The sequence below is a fragment of the Spea bombifrons genome, chromosome 1 (genome assembly GCF_027358695.1).
Source record: "Spea bombifrons isolate aSpeBom1 chromosome 1, aSpeBom1.2.pri, whole genome shotgun sequence".
Lineage (NCBI taxonomy): Eukaryota > Metazoa > Chordata > Amphibia > Anura > Pelobatidae > Spea > Spea bombifrons.
Window position 1 is genome coordinate 154,177,929 of NC_071087.1, and position 22,883 is coordinate 154,200,811.

At 41.0% G+C, this 22,883-nt stretch overlaps 1 protein-coding gene across 3 annotated transcripts in view; it reads left to right on the forward strand.

Moving 5' to 3' along the window:
- The first annotated feature begins 19,965 nt into the window (after positions 1–19,965).
- Positions 19,966–22,883, forward strand: part of C1QTNF3 (C1q and TNF related 3) — a 278,698-nt gene continuing 275,780 nt past the window's right edge. For 2 of the 3 annotated variants that reach the window (XM_053448146.1, XM_053448145.1), the window contains exons 1-2: positions 19,966–20,436; positions 22,740–22,848. In XM_053448146.1, coding sequence (XP_053304121.1) covers positions 20,155–20,436; positions 22,740–22,848 — 391 coding nt within the window. In that variant the 5' untranslated portion in view covers positions 19,966–20,154. The remainder of the gene's footprint in view (positions 20,437–22,739; positions 22,849–22,883) is intronic. The other variant, XM_053448147.1, reaches the window with a different exon arrangement.

Consider the following 22,883-nt stretch of genomic DNA (forward strand, 5'->3'; position numbering starts at 1 on the left):
AATAAGCGATTGCGTCAATAAAAAAAATAGTTTTGCACCAATTTTCTGGAACATGGGCACAATCACATCAATCAAACGTGGGGCATCATATGCATATCAACTACCCCATCCGAAGGGCTAGTATCACATCAAGTGGTAATAGTGTCATAGTGTTTATACGTTTTGTTTCCATGTGCTGCCGTACCTTTATAAATCTACCTATTGTATGTTATACCTAGAAAGATATTCTGGTGTATAGTGGTAGATGTGAACCATTCTCTATGGAATTCTCTATGGAATGTCCCTGCTTGTTTCTTCACTTTTACTACTGCACCAGACTTGTCATAACTATAATACGTGATCAAGTTGCTTGGGTCAGGATAGAGTAGTAGTGCAGGGACAGTTAGATCCTCTTGACCTTGCTCAGGGCAACTGGGCACCTGAGCCAACGTCTTAGGCTTTCTGCTCTCTAAATGTGGAGTCTGTATATAAAAAGTTCACTTAACAAGACAAGCCGGGGTCATAGGTACCAAAGGACAAGACAAGACAAATTTATTTTCAAATGGAGGTCATTGGCCAGATGAAGTCAGTGAAGCTATCAATGGGTGTCTGATAACATATCAGAAACAGGTGTGATAATGAGTATCAAATAGGTTTTGTTGCTTACTATGGGTGGCCCTTTGCAAAGCAGGAGGTGGGCCCGAAAGAGCAAGTTCTCACCCACTTAATACCAGGCGTCCCTCAGAGGGGACAAGACGTTCTAGCCAGCTTGGGTCTGGCCCGCAGTGCTCCCTTTTGACTAACCTTAGCTGTGCAACAGGTTTAAGCCCAAACTGACTCGCCTAGCTGGACTGTCCATGCCTATGGGTGGACAGATTCCTCTCTAGAACCAGACCTGCCTGCTTCATCGAAGAACCAATTCTCAGTGCTCAAATCCAAACATGCAAATTCAAACATTCAATAAAAGTTATGCTTTCATCGTTTTTTTTATTAGACATTTTCTAGGATTTAATAAACTTAAAACTGACTTATATTCATGTTTTAGCACCTAGTATATAGCTTTTGAGAGTGCATTAAATTCCCTTTTACTTAATTATCGCATGTCTTACACCTGCCTTACTTTCCATGCTGCTTCTCCTTATGGGAGAATTGCATTTTTTTTTTTACATCTGAGTAGAACTTGTGAATAAATTCCTTGGTGGTCTCAGTTATAAAAATGTGTAAAATCAGATGCTATGACGTCATCTTTGGCTACATAAATATAAATATTATTTTTTTGGCATTGATTATAGGGTGGGATCAGGTGGGACCCAGACTGTGTTCCACAAATCCTATCTTCCTTGTTCCTTAAATAAAGTAATAATTTGGGGATGGAAATAGAAGTGATTAGGCACAAAGCATCCATAGAAACACAATGCTTGGGTGTGGAAAGGCTAAGTATGTTTATAGATTAAAATTGGCAATATATCCAGATTAAACACATGTATGTTGAGAGAAATGTATCCTACATGTTTACTTAGGTGGAGGAAAGAAAGTCCATCAAGTTCAACCATTCCATGTACTCAAAAAAGAGACTTATCACATATTGGATTGAAAAAACCCAGTTTATTTATTCTAAATGCAATCATAATTTTTCCGTGGATCAACATGATTGTCTGTGGTTCCTAGACAGATACTTCTATGACTCGCAGACAGGTATCTACTGTCATTGAAAATAGTTGTATACGGCAATCCTATCAACACATAGGTGTCTGTTCTCCAAACTAAATTCTCCAATCTGCAAATTCTCCATGGCTGAGAGCTCTTAGCTTTGAAGACAGACTTTGCAGGTTGGACAATTGTCTGTTGTATTGCATATTCAAAATGTAGTCTTACCAATGAAATAGAAAAAGTCAAAATTACATTCTCACCCCGTACACCCATTCCCATTTTAATGCAGGATAACAACTTAAATCCCTTTTCACAGGATGCGCTTGATTATTCCTTACCATTAACATATCACCGCTCCACTATTTTTTTTACTAAATATCTCCAAAACAATTAAACAAGCTATAGTTGATTTCATGAAATTTTACAGATGCTAAAATCTACGACAGCAACATTGCCCATTTAAGCATCATATATATCATATAAGAATATATATACTATTCATGCGGAAAGTCTAAGAGGACACATTATATTTCAGTAGAATTTTTTTTTAAGGATCCAACCTTGTGTTATATGTTAATAAATAGAAGTGCCAGTTGGAGAACCAATCCTTCTGGGGAACTTCCACCAAGAAAAAAGGGCAATTTTCCAGGCAACTGGAGCAGATGGTTTAGATGAATTGAAGATCTAACAGAGCGAAGTGAATAATAAAATTAGGAGCTCTTAGAATCTATACCAAGTATGTAAATGAAACATTAATGTGATAGTTAGTCCAGTTGTAGAAGGCTCTTTGTACTTTGCAGGGTTCTAGTGCTGTTGGGCCTGATCAAATTTCCTATGCAAGACAAAACTATCTCCTAGTTTTATATATTCCAGAAGATCTGACTCATCACAAACAATTCCAGAGATACGGCACACAACAATGCGTAAAAATGTGGATAGATTTACGCTTGGACCAGCTTCAATGATACGGCCGTTTTATCATATTTCTGTGGATAGTTTCCACTGAGCAGCTGCTAAGATTTGACTATTTATATAATAAAACAAACACACCAAATGTGTTTTTTGGGGGCTTTTTAGAACATGGAACATTCAACATCAATGTCCTTAAACCAAAGGGCTAAATGTGAAGTTTTACATTAATCTCCATGCAGTAAACTAAGCATAACACATCTTTGTAGCTTTCCTATGGTTACTGTTTCAGTTCAGTCTAGAATTGCTTCAAACGGCGGAACAGAACATTATAGCTGTCACTGCCAACTAAGCCGGGATGTACATCATATGTGCACCTGGACATGAAGACTGTAAAAGCTCTGGTTACCGCAAGCATGGAAATAAATCAAACAATCTAAGTGGAATTTAATTAAGAAGGAACGTTTTATTTCTGACATTCAGGGACACATGTAAAAATACATTATATATATATATATATATATACACTGATACACACTGATGTACATATACACACTGCCACATACACATAAAATACATTTTATATAATATATATAAATATATATATCACATACACACTGATTCACATATACACACCGTCACATACACATAACAATACATTTTATATTATATCTATCTCACATACACACTGATTCACATATACACACCGTCACATACACATAACAATACATTTTATATTATATATATCTCACATACACACTGATTCACATATACTATTATATATTAATTATTAGGAAGCCTTGGAAACCATGTTGATTTCAGATTTAATAATATACCTATATTATAATACACATACAATCATTACAGACTAGATCTGATTCAGAGTGTTACCCCCTCTATTACCAGGCATGAGCAGATTCAGAGAATAAACTCCTCTATTACCAGGCATTACACATACAAACAGACAAACACAGTGACAAACAGACAAACACAGTGACAAACAGACAAACACAGTCACACTAACAAACACAATCACACAAACAGACAAACACTGTGACAAACAGACAAACACAGTTACATACACACAGTCAAACACACATACCTTGGTGTGAAGGAGAGACTCAGCCTATCAGGAGAGGCTTCTGAACTCTCAGGCAAGCTGGAGTGTTGAGAAGTCTCTCTTGATTGGCTGAGACCTCCTTCACTCAGACCTCACATTCCGGGACAAGGCATAGTCCGGGATTAAGGCTGCCTGGGACCCGAGAATTAAAGTCCCATTGCGGGACTGTTCGGGGCAATCCAGGACAGGTGGTCACCCTATGATAGCATGGTGGGGCTATTACCCACTTGACCACTCCTCTCCTAAGGCTAGACAAATGCTTACAAAATGCTCAAAAAGCACCATGTTTAGAAATACAGGGTCTGTTGTACAATTATACCAAAACCTAGTTAGCAAGCGTGATAATATATACAATATATATCAAATATAAACAATAACTAGTTTTTCAATTCTTTTGGACCCAGTCTTTCTCAAATGTCTAAGCCTTTTTTGCACCATGGTGCTAACAGCTCCCCCTAGTGGCTAGAACAGAATGGTTTTAGCACACCTATTTTAGAAACCTATCCAGCTAAAACCCAGTGGAGAAATCAATACGTAATAATAATACGGCAACCTTAGAATAAAAAAATATGTCTGTAGGCCACAGTATGTTACTAAAGCTTTATTTATCAATAATAAATTCATGACTTAGCGCTAGACGAAACCACAAATAAAACACCACATAATGATTTTTCACACAATGTTAAGCAATATGTTTAAACTGACATCTTTTTATCTTCCTGGAGATTGTTTTTGTGTTTTAAATGCACATCTTATGAATAATATATTTGGAAGATGATTCACAATCATTCTATTATATTATATTGTTTTCCGGGATCGGTAACATTAATCAAAAGACGTCGTTAGGGAAGTTTAGGAACAATTCTGTAAATATTTAATTCTAATTAAGTTTAATATTTGTTACACAACGTTAAGTAAATATGCAAAAGTGTTTTTTTTTTGTGTACCACTTGTCATTTCAGTAAATACTAAATAGCATGTTTTTTAATCTTAAAGACAAAAATAACTAAATGAACACTTCAATTACCACTGAGGAAATAACACATTGAGTATTTTGACATCTCCTGCAGTTTATACGGATTTCAAATCAAATGTTAAAATATTAAAAACAAAAAGACTTGACAATTAAAAAATATTCCGCTAAATGTCGCTATAGCGACTATGCATGTAGGTGTTATGATGTAACATTCAATTAAAGTTGTTTTTTTTTTAATAAAATTTTTCTTTGTAGTTGGTGTTTGATTTCTAAACTATGGGAGGGCATCATGAAACACGTTAATTGTAAATGTATCATGTCTCAGTTATGAAGGGGATATTCTGTTTTCCATATGTACATATGTTCTATCAGCACACATACATGTATATGACCTTTTTTTGTTAGCACAGTATAATATGTGAGGACACCATTAAAACATGAGTCTGTGCACTCGCGCGGTAAAATGTCAAAGAACATATAACACCTGTGAAAAAAAAAGAACATTTATCATCAAGAGAATAAATATGTTGAGCCGAAACAGAATCAATTAAAGAGCGGCGTTCCATTAGTCCAGGGAAAGCAAACGATGCATACAGTATGAAATGAAAGATATTGTGGCAGAGTAATGAGGTACGTGAGGATTTGATACACACTGTGAAATTAGGAAATAGCGCGGAAAAGGAGACTGAGTTAAGATAGAATTGAAAGAAAGTGATATGGATTATGGCCATATAGCATCTCAGCGTAATAAGAGGAGAAAGTGGAATCCTACTAAGCAGGGACCGTGTATTAAGGTGATACAACTAACAATTAGGATGCAAGGCTGGGCAAGCATCAGAGCGGCCAGGGCTACGTAGGCTGGTGGCAAACTGAAAAATCATGGCCATGTCACTCAAACCTCCTCTCATGGCCCTGCTCTTACGTTAATGTGCATACATTTGCTGGACTGCTCCATTAAAGGATGACTAGCAACCTTCCGACATGGCTTGGCTATATGGGAAAGTGGACTGACCACTTCAGTGCTACACATAGGACAAAAGAGAACCAACCGTGGTGTGATTACATGTATAAAAAATATAAGAATGCAAAAAAAAAAAAAAAAAGAATGTTGCAGAATCTTGTAATACCTTTTTTTATTGGACTAACAGTATTTAAAATAATAGACAAGCTTTCGGGAGTCCTCCTATACACTGGACTAATACGGCTACCCCAAACTATAAAAAAATATATAATATTAAATGCATAACAGTTTCCCTTGACATTATAAACATGTGCAGAATAATACCAAAGGTATGTAAATATTTTTCATATCTCTGGGCTAAATTCTATCTGCATCTGTGTGTTAAACCTGTGAATTTAACCCCTTAAGGACAATGGGCGGTCCCTAAACCCATTGAAAACAATGCATTTTGAGCCCGTACATGTACGGGCTTTGTCATTAAGGGGTTAACATAGAAGAATTCTTCAAACGAGAGTGACCATTAATACAACTATTTCCCTTGCAGCACAGCTCTAGGCTTTTGGTCTTATTTAGACGCACTTCGTGAAAATCAAAGCAAAATACACCTAAGGCAACCAATTATCCATCTCAACTGAAAGAAAAATCAGTATTTAAATTCTTGTTTTTATAAGCGATTAGTAAAACAAAAGTTAAGTCGTAAATCTAGCACTTTTCCCACCTGAACATGACAGTCGGTGTAACGATGAAAGGATAAAATAGACGGTTCTGTCTTCAGCTGGATATAAAACATCAAATTTAATGATAATGGAGCGATAACCCAGAGTAACAGATGTCCAGTGGCGTTAGCCACAATGTGGTGGAAGATGGATGTCAATGATTTATATCACTAAATGCCTCGGGATTTGTAGATGTCAAAAGATCTTTACTGGAAAGCGAGCACTGTCCTTCTCAAACCTCCTCTGACACCAATGGACGTGGTATCTTGCACATATATATAAAAAACATATTTATATTTAGTTATATAGAAGCTCCGAACGAAAAATTTGAGTTAACAAACCAGACAAAATTATCCATTTATATAACATTATTTTTAATTGAAAAAATTACATTTTTATTACTATTATTAGACCATAAATAAAATACTTGAAGCTATACACTATATTGTATTCTATATTAACGTAGAAGAGGCACAACGTATTCAGAACCTTCGGTACTTACATGGAAGGCGCTTGTCTCCATGGAATCTCATCTTGCACATATATATTATTTTTTTTCCTACATTTTCTACATGCCACACATATGAATTTTGAATGAGGGGGAGACTTCTGTAATATTTATAAAAATTGTTCCTGATACTATGAAGTTGGTGAAAAGCAAATCATATCATATCTTTTTGTAGGATATCTACCCATACTGATGAGGGACACGGTTGGGTCCTCTGTTGGGTGTCTGTTTTTTATTGGAAGCTATATTTGTAAAGGGAAAGAAGAAACTGGCTGAATGTTTCATTACATTTTTGGTATGAAGCTTCAACAAAGGAAAAAACACGAGTTATATGAAAGTCAAGTCAGATGTGTGAAAAAAATCCCAAACTTCATACATTTTCCAAGGGTCTTTTCGTGTTGTTTCAGTGCTGCTGAAACAATGTGTCTAACATATAAAACATACAAAGTTCTAAGGAGGTCTTGTTAGCTTGAGTGCTCCATCCTTACCTTATTTCTGGTAGAATCAGTGGAAACCCACTTACAATTTTATTTTTCCCTTATTAATAAATATTACCGATAGGGTCCCTAAACCAAAAATGATCTGGTAGGTGTTTTGTAGATCCAGGCTTACTAGTACCATGGTATAATTGGTAAATATTAAAAAGCACGAAAGCTACACAGGCCTGTCTTGAAATAACCTAAGTAGGTAAAACAAAATTAGTAGCCTGCAATCAACTCACCTCTCAGAAACAAAAATGTGATGTTCATTGATAGATCTGTCACCTTCTTCAGATCCTACATTCAGACATTATAATAAGCTACATGAACCCACTTAACACTGTTTACAAATTGGGGGAAAAAAAATGTTAAAAACGCATCTTACGTGTGGCCACCTTAAGTTCCTACTATGAGGATCTGCATGATGATGATGATGAAGTAGCTGCTTGTAAGGCTATGTGGAGGAGCATACCTTGGAATTCTCCAGGTTTGTCTTGGAGACTCCTGGGAAAAGCCCTGCTTACCTGGCTCTCAGGGTCATTCCCTCTTATCCACGCAGGGAACAGTGTTTAGCCTTACCCATTCCCAACCCAATCTCACCCCTAAACAGTTTAATGCTACACAGTCCTAGCCTCACCCCGTGCACGGTTATCTATGCCTCTCAGATAGTTAGCTTCTCCTCCTCTCCTAGAAGAGGGAGAGCTCCCCCTGGGAAGTTCCCAGGTATGAGAAGGAGATAATTAATAACAGAACTGAAAATTAATTGATATTCTAGTTCTGCTAACTTTTACTGCTAATCTCTTTGATAGGCAATGTAAAACAACGACAGTGACTGAAAGGCTCAGACGCGCGGCCTAGTTGCAGCGGAACTGCCTTGAGAACCCCCCTTGTGCAGGTTCTGTTCCAGAATACCTTTAATGCAGTCTGGCCAGGCGCTCATTACAGAAATTCTTTGACTCCTCTTGTAAATTGTGTTCTCTTTGTACAAATTGTATAATATCGGTCTTACGAATTGCCCAAAACTGAATTGTATTTTGGATGAAGTCTAGTTACTGCTTTGGACATAAAATAATGAATTCACATTTGTCATTATAATTCAAAACTGCCACTTGTCAGCTTTAATATGTTATGTGTTATATGAAAAAAAACTATTTGTAGTTAGTACACTGGAAATTATCTGTGCAAAGGTATAATTAATGGTTTATTCATATACCTACGTATAACATTAATCATGTTTATTTTTCACTTAAGTGTTGATATAAAAATTCAAAGTTACTTTGTGCCTTAGAACACTCACTAATAGCTGGGGGGTGGGGAAAGGGGCAAAAAAAAATTGCAATGGGGACCCCATGGGAATTTAAAGAGGCCACTTAATTATCATATGCATTAAAGTGTATATCATGGCTGTGGTGTCCCCAAGTAACCTTTAGGAGTAGCTGCAGCTCCAGCGCTGCAGTAGAATGGCTCCTCCATGGTCCCATTATCACATCACTGAGCGTTTGCTTGCAGCAGCCAATCAGTGGCAGGAAAGTGTCCCGATCTTCTACCAGTCCCCGCAAAAGTACTGCAGAAATTTGAATATCCACTTGATGATGTCATAATGCATGCAATTACTTTCTAAACTGTTGCATGTTGCTTGACATAACTAACACGATCCACATGACGTAACTGTAGACAGAAGCTTGTTTTTCTCAGGCAATAAGTGGAAAGTGTTATTTTCAAGCCCCGACCACCTCTCCATAAACCCCACATAAGCACAATTTGACCTTTCATTTAGCATGTACATGAATAAAGCTCAGCATTAAATAAACTTATATAAGAAATACAACTATAAACACAGCTACTTCCCTCTCCTTACCAACACATTTATCCTTTGCCTGTCAACATTAACCCTCTGTGATAAAGAGCGGGGTGCCGCTCGAAACGCGTCCAGATTTCGGGTCTCCTGTGCACTTAGGTGCACTTAGGTGTGAACTATGTTTTTAGTGAAATAAAAGCTGGATGTTTTTTATTCAAGTGCTGGATCGACCCCTTCTTTTTCTTTCTGTCAACATTAACCCCTGCTTGTTCATACCTTTGTATTATATATATATATATATATGTATATATACACACATATATGTGTGTGTGATTCTTATAAGAAATATTATTATAAGAGTATAAGAGTTACAGCAAAACAGTGATCTTAAAAGATCTCAAAAACATATTTTAACCCCTTTTACATGGCCTTTATTTTAAGTGTTGAAGGGCAGCTCATTCTAGTTGAGCTACATTGGTGTCCTAGAATAATTGTAATATTTTTAGAAGGTTGATTATTACAGGATATTCTAAGTAAAGCAAAATATTTTTCTCATACTAAAATAACGGAAATAAATGATATTCCACACTGAATTGGGTTTAATGGTGAGAATATAGTCTAAAGAAGACTAACCTCAGCTCTATCATTATGATTTCTGTTTGGTGACCACATAAATACACTGAGCTCATACACCATAAAAAATGTCTTTGCTCAGTTATTGTTTCCTGTTTCTGAATGATTTGTGAAACTATTTCTATAACCTTAGGTCTTCAAAATGTATGTAGAACCTTTGACTTCTAGCATGTAATATGGACCATTTGCTTCCTGCCATAACATCTGTCCAAAACCCTGATCATACATCACCATAATGGACTTATGCTTGGACTTCTTACCAAATTCCTTTGCTAACCACCTTGACCTACGTGGTTTAACATTGTGTTTCGACAGTCACATCAGTCATACAATGATGTTAACATTCTTCAGTGCTCCGGGATACAATTCCAGACTGTTCCTAATTTCAGAACATTTATAATGCCCCTACATACCTCAGCCCTTTGACCTGCTTCTTGTATGATACGTTTAGTTACAATCTCAGCATCCATCTTTCTATGCCAGCCTTAGAAGTGGGTCCCATAAAAAATCTCCTTTGACATGCTGACCTCTCACAATTGATTATTTGCACCATTCATTAACCTTTCCAACGGGCTTCTCTTTCATTCTGACCATTGATGCCCATCATTAAATGGGAACTGTGGCTTAATCACTTATCACATCTATATTTTGTACTTTTCAATCAATGTAATTATATCTTAGCTACTTCATTTAAAAATAATGATTTTTTTTTGCCCCAGGTAAGCTGAAAGTCATATATTAATCAGTTTGCTTCACTAAAGTTCTCGGTCTTCTTCTCCTCCCACCCAAAGGTTGCATGAACCACTCAACAAGAATCAGCAAATTAACAATAGGAACGGAAACAAATAATCATAGAGATCACGAGAACACGAAGCTATGGCATTAATGTTACATTATATCACATTTGTCAGGCAGACACAGCTAGATATTTTAAATTAAACGATTACAGATACTTATTTTCCTGAATTCACGCGGGGACACTGTCATATTCCCACAGTAAATTTATGATGAATAAAATCATATTTTTTAAAAGAAAAAAAAATATTATATATATATATATATATAGACCTGGCATTCTTCACACAGCTTGTTAGTCATTTTCTTCTATATTAATAGACCTGGAAAACTAGGACCAGAATATATCCTTTATAAACTTAGAGCAATTTATTTCAGTAGTGACAGCTGTACATATAACAACCGGAAAACCAGCTGCCTGTAAAGACCTATCAAGTATAGTTTGTCCAACAGCTGGAGGTATTTAGAATGGATTTTTTAGTTTAGCCCAAATCTGTTTCTGATGATAATATTAAGCTGTATACACCGTGTTTCAATAATTGGTCATGTGATCTCACAAATGGTCAGGTCTCATCTTTTCATTATATTTTCCCATTAAGGCGGTATTCCAGTGTCCTTTGCAGCCGTACCAACACAGAATGCAGATTAAAGCACCTGCTAAAAAATACCGTAATTACCTTTAGGAGAAGCTGCATCTCCAGAGCCCTCCGTGGTCCTATTTTTATGACACCTATTGAAATAAATGGGAACACACAACTGTGTGTAAACGTGTGTCTTCCTATGATCTCTCTATCCATTTTCTGTGCCTAATTAAATACTTATAGGTAAGAATAGACGAGGGACATTCAAAAAGTTTCCACAGTTTTACAAACTTACATCAAAAATAATTACATGACTTTTCTAATTAGTCACCTTCCTTTACGATGCAGTTTTCCCAACATCGTACCAACTTGTTAATGCCATCAGCAAAAAATGTTTTTGGTTGAACGCGTAGCCACTGATGCACCGCTGCTTTCACATCATTGTCATGAAAGATGCTTCCACTGCATACTCTGCCGCTTGCTTTCGCACTCGTAATGGTGAACCCATGTTTTATTCTGCGGAAAATCATCACCTTCTTCACGGGCCGTGTGTCGGGAACAAACGACTAAGCGCTTGCGCTTCTGCTCCTCTGTCAGCTGCTTAGGCACCCACCTGGCAAGCAGTTAACTTAAGGCTGCCATACATCAGGGCAGAGACAAATCCAACACTCACACTCAGCTTTCCTGCAACCTCTTCAACCGAGCACACATGCGAAGATGAATCTGTGCTCCCGGCACACCTTCTGCCCACAGAAAGTGTATGTAATGGTATAATGGTGAGGTAGGACCCCAGATGGCAGAGTTAGCCAGGCCAAACAGGAACCAGAAAGTCAGAGAACCAACCGGGTCAGACAGGTAATCAGGATAAGCCAAATCAGAATCCAGAGACGAGGTCAACAAGCCGAATCAAATACCAGACGAACAGGAATCAGGAGCCAAATCAGGAGACAGGAACGAAGTCAGCAAGCCGGGTCAAACGAAGAAATAGTCACAGCAACTCGTACAGGAAAACCACAGAATACACCAACCAAGGGTGATCCAGAAGAGGAATTCCGGGTTTAAATAGGGAGAGGAGGAGGCGTGTCCTGCATTAAGAGGTCAGCCAAGGTTATAAAAGCATGTTACAAATGTAACGTGCAATATTAACTTTTGACCACACGGTGGCGCTGTGGTACCCGTTTACCGCGTGGTCGGCCATGCGGTGAAGACGCCGACCGGGTAGCGGTGGTACTCGCTGCCCGGGAAGCCGCCTGAGGAAGCGTCGTGGGAGCAGCCATGGAGCGGGGCCGGAGAGGCAGGTAAGTCCTTACAGTACCCCCCCCTCGAGAGCCGCCCAAAGGGCGACCAGGGCCCCCACTGGGTTTCCGGGGGTACCTGACATGAAACTGACGAACCAGACGAGGAGCGTGGACTTCAGAGGCGGGCACCCAGGCTCTTTCCTCCGGTCCGTATCCCTTCCAGCGTACAAGGTATTGGAGGGTACCCCGGAAGAAGCGTGAATCCAGGATGGAACGGATCTCATAATCATCCATGGAGGAGACTGAAACAGGACCAGGACTGGCCAGCGTCCGGGAAAAACGGTTAAATATCACCGGCTTCAGGAGGGAAACGTGAAATGTACGAGGAATACGGAGGTTGCGAGGCAAGTCCAGTTCATAGGTAACAGGGTTGATACGACGGCGGACGGAATAAGGTCCAATAAAGCAAGGAGCCAATTTTTTGGAGGGGGTACGTAGGCGTATATGTCGGGTTGATAGCCAGACTTTGTCCCCGGGCATGTAAGTGGGGGCTGGTAACCGTCTGCGATCATAGTACTTCTTTTGATCCTGAGAGGCAGCAATGGACGCAGAACGGACAGAGGACCAAACTGAAGTTAGCCGCTTAAGATGATCATCCAACGCAGGAACACTCGAATCAGGGGATACCGCAGGAAGTACAGTCGGGTGGAAACCATAGACACTGTAAAAAGGTGTATGCTGGGTAGAGCCTTGTACCGCATTGTTTAGGGCGAACTCCGCGAGTGGAAGAAGGTCAGCCCAATCGTTCTGGTTGTCATTAATGAAAGCCCGCAAATACTGCTCAAGGCGTTGATTGGATCGTTCAGCCGCTCCATTGGTTTGGGGGTGATAAGCCGTGGAAAAGGAAAGGGTGATACCCACAGCTTTGCAGAAGGCTCTCCAGAAACGGGAAACAAACTGGACTCCACGATCGGAGACAATCACCTGGGGAAGGCCGTGGAGTCGTACAACGTCTCTGATGAAGATGACTGCAAGCTCCTTAGCTGTCGGTAATTTGACGAGAGGCACGAAATGAACCATCCTGGAGAATCGGTCAACAACAGTAAGTATAGTGGTGTAGCGATGAGAGGAAGGTAGCTCCACTATGAAGTCCATGGCGATGTGGGTCCAGGGACGACTGGGTACTGGAAGGGGCAATAGCAGACCGGAAGGGGGAGTCCTGGGGGTCTTGGTCGTAGCACAAGTGTGGCAAGATTTAAGGAAGTCTGCAACGTCCTTTCTCCAGGAGGGCCACCAAAAACTACGGCCCAGAGCCTGACAGGTGCGCCGGAGACCAAGGTGGCCCGCAAACTTTGTGGTGTGGTGCAACTGGAGTATCTTCTCACGGTATACAGGGGGCACGAACAACTTGTCAGAAGGGGTCTGGGCTGGAGCAGTGGGTTGACTGGCTTGAATTCGTTGCAGAAGGGGAGAGGAAACGGCAAGAGTGACAGCAGAGATGATACGGTTAGTGGGTACGATGGGTTCCGGGTCAGGTTTCTCCTCAGAGGCAGTACAGAACATACGTGATAAAGCGTCGGCCTTGGTATTCTTGGACCCCGCACGATAGGAGATTATGTAATTGAAGCGGGATAAGAAAAGGGACCATCGTGCTTGTCGAGGCGTTAGTCGCTTGGCATCGCCAATATACTGGAGGTTCTTGTGATCCGTGAGGATGGTTACAGGAATACGGGAGCCCTCCAGAAGATGACGCCATTCAGAAAGGGCGAGAATCACTGCCAGTAGTTCACGATTGCCTATGTCATAGTTCCTCTCTGCAGGAGAGAATCGTTTAGAGAAGAAGCCACAGGGGTGTAGAGGCCCTTCGTACGTTTTGCGTTGGGACAATACTGCTCCGGCCCCGATTTCCGAAGCATCTACTTCGATTACGAAGGGTTGAGATACATCAGGATGTACGAGGATCGGAGCGGACACAAACAGGGTCTTTAGTGTATGGAACGCTTGGACTGCAGCGGTAGGCCAGTTATGGCAGTCAGCTCCCTTCTTGGTGAGATCGGTCAAAGGAGCTACCACTTTGGAAAAGTCCCGGATGAATCGGCGATAATAATTGGCAAAGCCGAGAAATCTCTGTAGGGCTTTAAGTCCCTGTGGTTGAGGCCATTGCAGAATGGACTGGAGCTTGTCAGGATCCATCTCGAACCCTGTACCGCTAATGACGTAACCTAAGAAGGATACACGGTTGACTTCAAATTCACATTTCTCTAGTTTTGCGTACAACCGGTTTTCACGAAGACGTGTCAGGACCTTCTTTACGTGAGTTCGATGTGAAAGCAGGTCAGGTGAATGGATTAGAATGTCATCAAGGTAGATGACAACGAATTGGTGCAGATAATCCCGAAAACAGTCATTTACAAAGTCCTGAAAAACAGCCGGGGCGTTACAGAGCCCGAATGGCATTACTGTATATTCGTAGTGACCAGAGCGGGTGTTAAAAGCTGTCTTCCACTCGTCGTTCTGACGGATACGAATGAGGTTGTACGCACCCCGTAGATCTAATTTCGTGAAAACTTTTGAGCCTTTTAGACGGTCAAACAACTCAGAGATGAGTGGCAAAGGGTAAGTGTTTTTTATGGTGATTCGATTAAGACCTCGATAGTCGATGCACGGACGTAGACCTCCATCCTTCTTGGAAACAAAGAAAAATCCCGCGCCGGCGGGAGACGTGGAGCGGCGGATAAAGCCTTTTAGGAGATTTTCACGGATATAGGTCTCCATAGCTTCGGTTTCAGCCGGGGATAACGGATACACCCTACCCCGTGGGGGTACGGTGCCAGGAAGCAGGTCGATGGGACAATCGTAAGGACGGTGCGGGGGCAAGGAGTCAGCTTCCTTTTTGTCGAATACATCAGCAAAGGTCTGATATTGTGGAGGTAAGATGGTGGTACCTAAGGAGGCAACCTTCAATACACAGGGTTGAGGTGAAACGCAAGTGGTACACCGCCAGGAGGTGATCTCACGGGTGGACCAATTGATGCCTGGGTTGTGTAGCTGCAGCCAAGGGTAGCCCAACACTATGGGAGCAGCCGGAGAAGATATTACGTGTAGAACCACAGTCTCTTTATGGAGAACCCCTATTTGGAGACGAAGCGGTGTAGTGTCATGGGTCACCGCTGCAGGTAGGAGAGGCCGCCCGTCGATTGCCTCCACAAAAACTGGAGAGGCTTTCTCCTGCAAGGGAATGTTGTGGAGCCTGCAGAAGTCGCGGTCGATAAAGTTTCCGGCGGCCCCAGAGTCAATAAGGGCTGGGGCTAGAATGGTTCTCTCCTGGACAGTGAGAGCAGCAGGCACAAACATACGCGATGTCCGGTCGTGGGGAAAAACAGCAGGAAGGCCTAGAGGAGACTCCCCAATCCTCCTTAGGCCCTGTAGTTTCCCGGCTTCACAGGGCAGGAGCGCACGTAATGACCTTGTTTGCCACAGTACATACAGAGGTCCTGTTGGCGCCGGAGGGTTCTCTCCTCCTCGGAGAGATGTGTGGAGCCGATCTGCATGGGCTCTTCAGGCGGAAGAGAAGCAGAGTCAGAAGCAGCGAGACGTGGCGCAAAACGCACTGGACCCCTTCTTTGGCGATCTCGCTGTACCTGGCGTTCCCGGAGGCGTAGATCAATGTGGCCAATGTAGGCGATGAGTTCTTCCAAGTCCGTGGGCAGGTCTCGGGCTGCTACTTCATCTTTCAGGCGGTCAGACAGGCCATTAGTGAAGGCAGCAACCAAGGCGTCGTTGTTCCATGCCACTTCTGCAGCCAGGGTACGGAATTCAATGGCATAGTCCGATAAACTGCATGTACCCTGACGCAATGAGAAGAGACTTGACGAGGCAATATGGCCGCGACCTGGCCTGTCAAACACTTGACGGAAAGTGGTTACAAAGTCATTATAATTGTTGACCACTGGAGAGTTGCGTTCCCAAAGAGGAGTTGCCCAGGCCAGAGCCCTGTCAGTGAGTAGAGAGATGACATACCCCACACGTGCTCTGTCGGAAGGAAACAAGTAGGGAGACATCTCGAAGTGAATGGAGCACTGATTGAGGAATCCACGACAGGTAGCAGGATCTCCTCCATATCTGGGAGGAGGAGGTAAACGGAGGGTATGAAGACCTGGGTCAGCAGGCGGTGGAACAGCAACAGGTGCAGCAGCGGGCACAGGAGGAGGACCACGTGCTGGATCAGTCCTCGCCAGGAGGGTTTGCAAAGCCTGAGCAAACTGGTCCATGCGATGATCCAGACTTTCAATACGGGCTTCACAGGTAGACATCTTCTGGCCAATCTCCGCGGGGTCCATGGTGACCCTTGGTACTGTAATGGTATAATGGTGAGGTAGGACCCCAGATGGCAGAGTTAGCCAGGCCAAACAGGAACCAGAAAGTCAGAGAACCAACCGGGTCAGACAGGTAATCAGGATAAGCCAAATCAGAATCCAGAGACGAGGTCAACAAGCCGAATCAAATACCAGACGAACAGGAATCAGGAGCCAAATCAGGAGACAGGAACGAAGTCAGCAAGCCGGGTCAAACGAAGAAATAGTCACAGCAACTCGTACAGGAAAACCACAGAATACACCAACCAAGGGTGATCCAGAAGAGGAATTCCGGGTTTAAATAGGGAGAGGAGGAGGCGTGTCCTGCATTAAGAGGTCAGCCAAGGTTATAAAAGCATGTTACAAATGTAACGTGCAATATTAACTTTTGACCACACGGTGGCGCTGTGGTACCCGTTTACCGCGTGGTCGGCCATGCGGTGAAGACGCCGACCGGGTAGCGGTGGTACTCGCTGCCCGGGAAGCCGCCTGAGGAAGCGTCGTGGGAGCAGCCATGGAGCGGGGCCGGAGAGGCAGGTAAGTCCTTACAGTGTATAACAGAACGCTGTTCCTCTTTGGTACAATGTATACGTTTTGCGGCCATCTTTACCCCAGGGTGAAAACTCTTATCCTAAACTGCAAGGGTAGCCGGCCGGCCGGCCAGACAGAACTTGTCATATTGTACGCTAAGACGTGACCAATTACTACTCCTCCTGCCACTTCACCGTTTCAAACGAAAATATAACAGTATGGGGACTTTTCAAACGTGCCTTGTAATAAAAAAAATTAAAAAGAGTTAAAACTAACGGATCCTAAATTAGCACTAATTCTTTCTTTGGCTATGTGCTTGTCTCCTTGCAAAACAAACTGGCTTCCTCAGATGCAAACTCAAGAACAACGGAGATCTATCCAAGGAGGTCAGACCTATTTAGAGTCTCACCGTTTCACCAAATATCAAAGTATTGTTGATGTTTTAATGCATTTTACATTAAATAATACCATGCAGTTTACTTGCTCTCACTTCCTTCCTTATGTACTCAGCGATGGCCGTGCTACGGGACTTTTCTAAGAACTTACAAGTATGAAGACATCACAAGGATGTACCTTGGCAGACCCAGACTGAAGATGATTAGGAGGCCCTGATACTTTAATGCTGCTGCGAGAGTGTCAGATCAGGCGAGTATAGGGTGCTGTTGGCCAGCGGCCCACCGGACATTTGCCCGTTGTGCCAGAATGCCAGTCTGGGCCTTTACCTTAGAGTTTGCTAAGAAGATACATAAAACTTTAAGATGGTTCATTCTGTACTCATCATCAGTCATCATCATTCTACCTTTTAATGATGAAAGCTCTGTCGGGGTATATTCGGCCTCCCTCTGCTTCTATCATGATTACGATTTCTTTCAGCCATGTGTGGAGCAGCTATCGATAATTTTTATCAATTTTTTTTTTAGTTACCTTCCAGCACAAAAAAAAAGAGTCAAGAGGGTGTTAATTTAATGTCTGATCAAAGCACAAAATCAAGTCCTTCAAAACCCATGTTGTTGAAAATAATGGAATTTGTCCAAACTTCTCGTACACAAGCATCGTTTTTATTAGCCTTCGCGTCTGACGGGATCGATTTCCTTTTTCAAGAGGCATATGGAGGACATGTAATAAATATTTACGAGTACGAGGAGAATCACACAAAACCAAAGATAAAATTTAAAGAAAGAAAAGAGCATATAAAACATTGGAATTTAGGATCTTTTAACGAAAAAAAAAAAGACGGAGTGAACCTGATTGGAGTTATGAGCAATGATCGCTTTCTTTATTGAACTAACATTCTTCCTTAAAGTTGAAGCTTCTTTCACCCTCAAACGAAACATAAATCATAATAACGCACCTCGTACAATATCAATTATATGCAACGTAAAATGTACACAGAACGGTGAGCCGAGGATGAAATGGGATGTTACGCTGATGAATCCCGCATCTACCGCTACTGGTCATTATTTCACTTGGATAAACCGTTCCATCAATAACCCTTAAAACCCCAATAATCAAAGGCAATGACAGGTACGCCCGAGGAAATACATGAAAGTAAAGATTATTAGTCATTTCAGTGTCAGAGACGCTAGACTTAGGTTTCCACTCCCATGACCAAAATATCAAATGGTATTTCCGTTATTTATTTCAAGCATATGCATCATTCTCATGGGATTTCTACATATTTTAAAAAAATATATACCTGTTAATCCCAATAATTCTCTTTGTCCCTCCACATTCTTTTCGCACTGATCAGCATGGTTTATGGCCACTTCAAACTGCTGTAAATTATGAGTATTGGTCTCTGGGGTGGAATAATCCCATTTTGCCAGAAATATGCCATTCCTAAACCTTATTGCCCTAGGAGACAGAGCTTTAAGACCAAAGAAGCTGAATGGCCCTCAGCTAAAAAGGGGTTTGTCATACTTACCAGAAATGATTATTTAATCATATAAAATGTTTAAAAGGCAAACGTAAAATAATTTGTCTCACTTATAATTTTTTTAGGGAATGCCAAATTTCCATGTGACATAAAAACAGACACAGAGGCAGAAATAACTAAAAAGGCTTTTATGTGATTATGTCTTTAAATTAAAATTATTTTTATCTACAGCTCATTTGTTGTAAAGGTCAATTGTTTTTTATTTACATAAAAAACATAGAATTTGACGGCAGATAAGAGCCGTTGCTTTGGGTCATAAACATTTGTCTTAAGAGAAAATCCATTTATGGTGTATTAACCCTTTGAAGAGGGAAGCTGAAATAATGAGAAATTGTATTGGTCACCATGCCCGACGTTGAAGGTATGCCTTTACGAAATTGGTTCCGTCAGACCCTTTGAATGTATGGACTGCAAGAAGTGCTGCGGAAATTGTTGGCGCCATATAAATAAAATATAATAATAAAAATAATAATAATAAAATTTCAAAAGGTACATTTCCAGCGGTTCAGGAACAAGAATATTTTTGGAATAGTTCCTGGAGTGATGTACTTGAATGAGTTTCTTGGCAAGAACGTAAGTTTCCTGATCCCAAAGCTGCACGCTTCCAATCCATAGAATTTCCATGTCTAATGAAGGTCGTAAATCCAATTACACGGAGACTCACAATTTCCCATCCTTTTTTTGTTCTCCTACTTGGGTGAAAATATGCCAAGGAAAGGCGTTACCTTTGTTAAAGTCGTCAAAGTCAACCAATGATAGTGCAGAAGATGTGGGGCAACCAGAAGCATAAAAATCAATTTGACTGGCAACGGTAACAAAATGACTAATAGTTTCCTTGAGACATGGCTGATTTTGCTATATTTTTTTTTTCCTGTCTCGTACAGCTGCATACACTGGTATAAAAGCCTTATGATGGAACATTTCGAAAAAAGCTTTCGGAAGGACAGGCTGCATTTCAGTCCGTGGATTCCTTTTAACATTCCGTCCGTATGGCTCCAAGTTGGGTTCTGATCTTCTGGCTCCTGGCTTTATTCAGAGTCCCATTTTGCTTTTGTCAAGACGAGCACATGGAGGTGAGGAGAAGATCTAATAATCCCGTGACCAGAGTAGTTGAAAGTCGTCACCAGCGGATGGGAGATTATGTCCCCAAGAGGGAGATAGTAACAGAACGGAGTCTTCTTGCAGAGGCACTTGACATTAATTCCTCTGCCCAAAAAATTGTGATGAAACCAGGGGTAGATGATGTAGAACAAACATCACACAGAGTCCAGGTACTCTGATTTCATATTTTTAGCAAATTATCATTTTGTTACCTATGTATTGTAAAGGAAATAAGACTTTATAGTAGGTGAAACTGCAAAGTATTACGATTACAATTTAATTCATTTTTTTATTATTTTATATAAAGGAGAATTTAATTTATACTATAGTTGTAAATATATTTTATGTTTTTTTTATATTAATCAAGCTAGTTTATGTACCATTAATAATATTTAATTAATTAATAATATTTTTGTTTTTGTTGGGGACTGGTTTATCTTTATTAATTTTAGGAAGAAATAACCAAAACTGGGCAACCCCTATTACTGTGTATAAAATATCTGTTTTATTTATTTATTTTCAAAAATGTTGCTTTCAAATATATGGTTCATGTTATAGATTGAATTTCATGTGTATGAAAGTATAGACCTTAATTGATTTTACTGCTTCCCGAGCCAGACAGGGGGGATCGGAGGATGGGCATCAGCCCATGATCCCCACTGTCTGCAAACAGAACAGTTTGTAGGAAAAGTTGTGTTTCACCTCCTTGACATCATAATACGTTGGCTGGCCCTGTATAATTAAATGAATGAGATTCCTTCAGACATCTCAGTCATTGAACAACGCATTCTACAGGGCCAGCTTGGACCTTCTTGCTGGAGAAACCTACCAGTGTTGGCCCTTCAAAATGAATAGTGAACTGAGGGAGCGGAAATCTCCTCGGTAAGCAAAACAGCCCTGTTAGGATTAAATAGAACTTGACAAAATATGGAGTACTTTGACGTAGTGGTGGGCTAAGCAATATATGGCCACATAGTTTGACGGAATCACCAATATTGATTCCTCAGATAGGTGATTTTATATAGTATTTGCTGAATGTGAGCTGATTCCTTCCTCTGTTCTGCGCTAAAAAAAATTCAGCCCATTATCACACAATTTACTTCTTACACAGAGACTTGAACAGCGGTTACCTTCAGGGTTATTTAAATTATTGTGGATAGAAATAGAAAGGGGCCAGGAGAGCCTCTCATGTTTCAGGAATAATTGATTCCCGCATGCTTGTGGATATTACCTCCCTTGTATATTCTTTTAATAGAAAAGATGTGTTTTTGATGTTTAAATTGAAGGGTAAATGTGTATACCTCCGATAGGCTCGCCCAGCAGGTGTAAAAACACAGGGTCATATTTGTAAGGGTAAAAGCTAAGCAATTCCGGAAAAGAATTCATAAAGACCCTCTTTATCGAATGTATCGGTTTGTCTTAGTCTATTCACGTCTAGTTTCCTCAGACTCTTATATGTATTGTATGAAGTGCACATCTGGCTATTCTTACAGTCCATAGATTGTTTTAAAAGACGCTGTGTGTTTGGAGGTCACAGAGCACCGGGATATGGCGTTATATCCCAGTGCTCTGAAGTGAGGATGGTGGTGGTGGTAAGGGAAGCTGGGGTTTAATAGGTAAATATACCACTGGGTTTAGCTCCTGCCACCTGCCAGTTTTTTCCCCTTGTATCTCTCCCATGCTTGAGATAACCGGCAAATAGAGCCAGGGTGGTCTGTGAGGGGATAGAGCAAGCTGTGAGTGGAGGTGGACCTAGTCATGTGTGGAGGCAGGGCTTGGACCATATAGGGGTGGGGCTAGTCTCAGACATTCTTAAGTGGGTAGGAGGGATGTGGATCAAATGCCCACCCCCTCTGCCCCGAGAAAGAGACCTGGAGACCCAGGGAAGTAGCACTTCACCCGCAGACTCCACGTCAAACCCGGAGAGCTCCGAGGCATGCATATGTCCCTATAGAGTAGATATTCTTGTTTGGTTTAGCGTACACAAACCTGTTGGGAAATGTCTACTTATATCAAGAAGAATTTTACTAATTATGAAATAACATGTACTATCACAAACATACACAGGTTTGCCCAATTTAACATATTTTAAATGGGAGAGGGCCTCTGCTGCTAGTATTGGCAAAGTGAAATGCTTCAGAGGGCAAAGAATTGACAAGAAGTGGGTGGAGTTTGGTTAGAAGTAGGTGGGGCTTGTATAATTGATCTTAGTAACACAGTCTGCTAATTTAAATACCATATGGAATGGCCATAGCCTGCAATGTAAAACCTAACACAAGTACTTTTGTTTTGAAGACGAGGCTTAAACACGCAACAAATCGATGCTGCTAAAATTCTATGTGAAAGTTACATGTGTGTGTATGTGGACAATGCCAGCGCTGTCTGTATTTTTTTTTGCATTTAGTCTCCCCAGATTTCTACCCAGACATATGTCCAGTTTGAATTAATAAAATGATTCTTTTGTGCCATTCAGACACCCCAACAACCTGACTGTAACACATGCTGCAGAGGGGATTTTGGATACCGGTTACATCAAGCTGTTGCTGGACCACCTGGGTTACCTGGACCTCCCGGCATGCCAGGTAATATAACCTCCTACAGGGCCTTGTATTTTAAC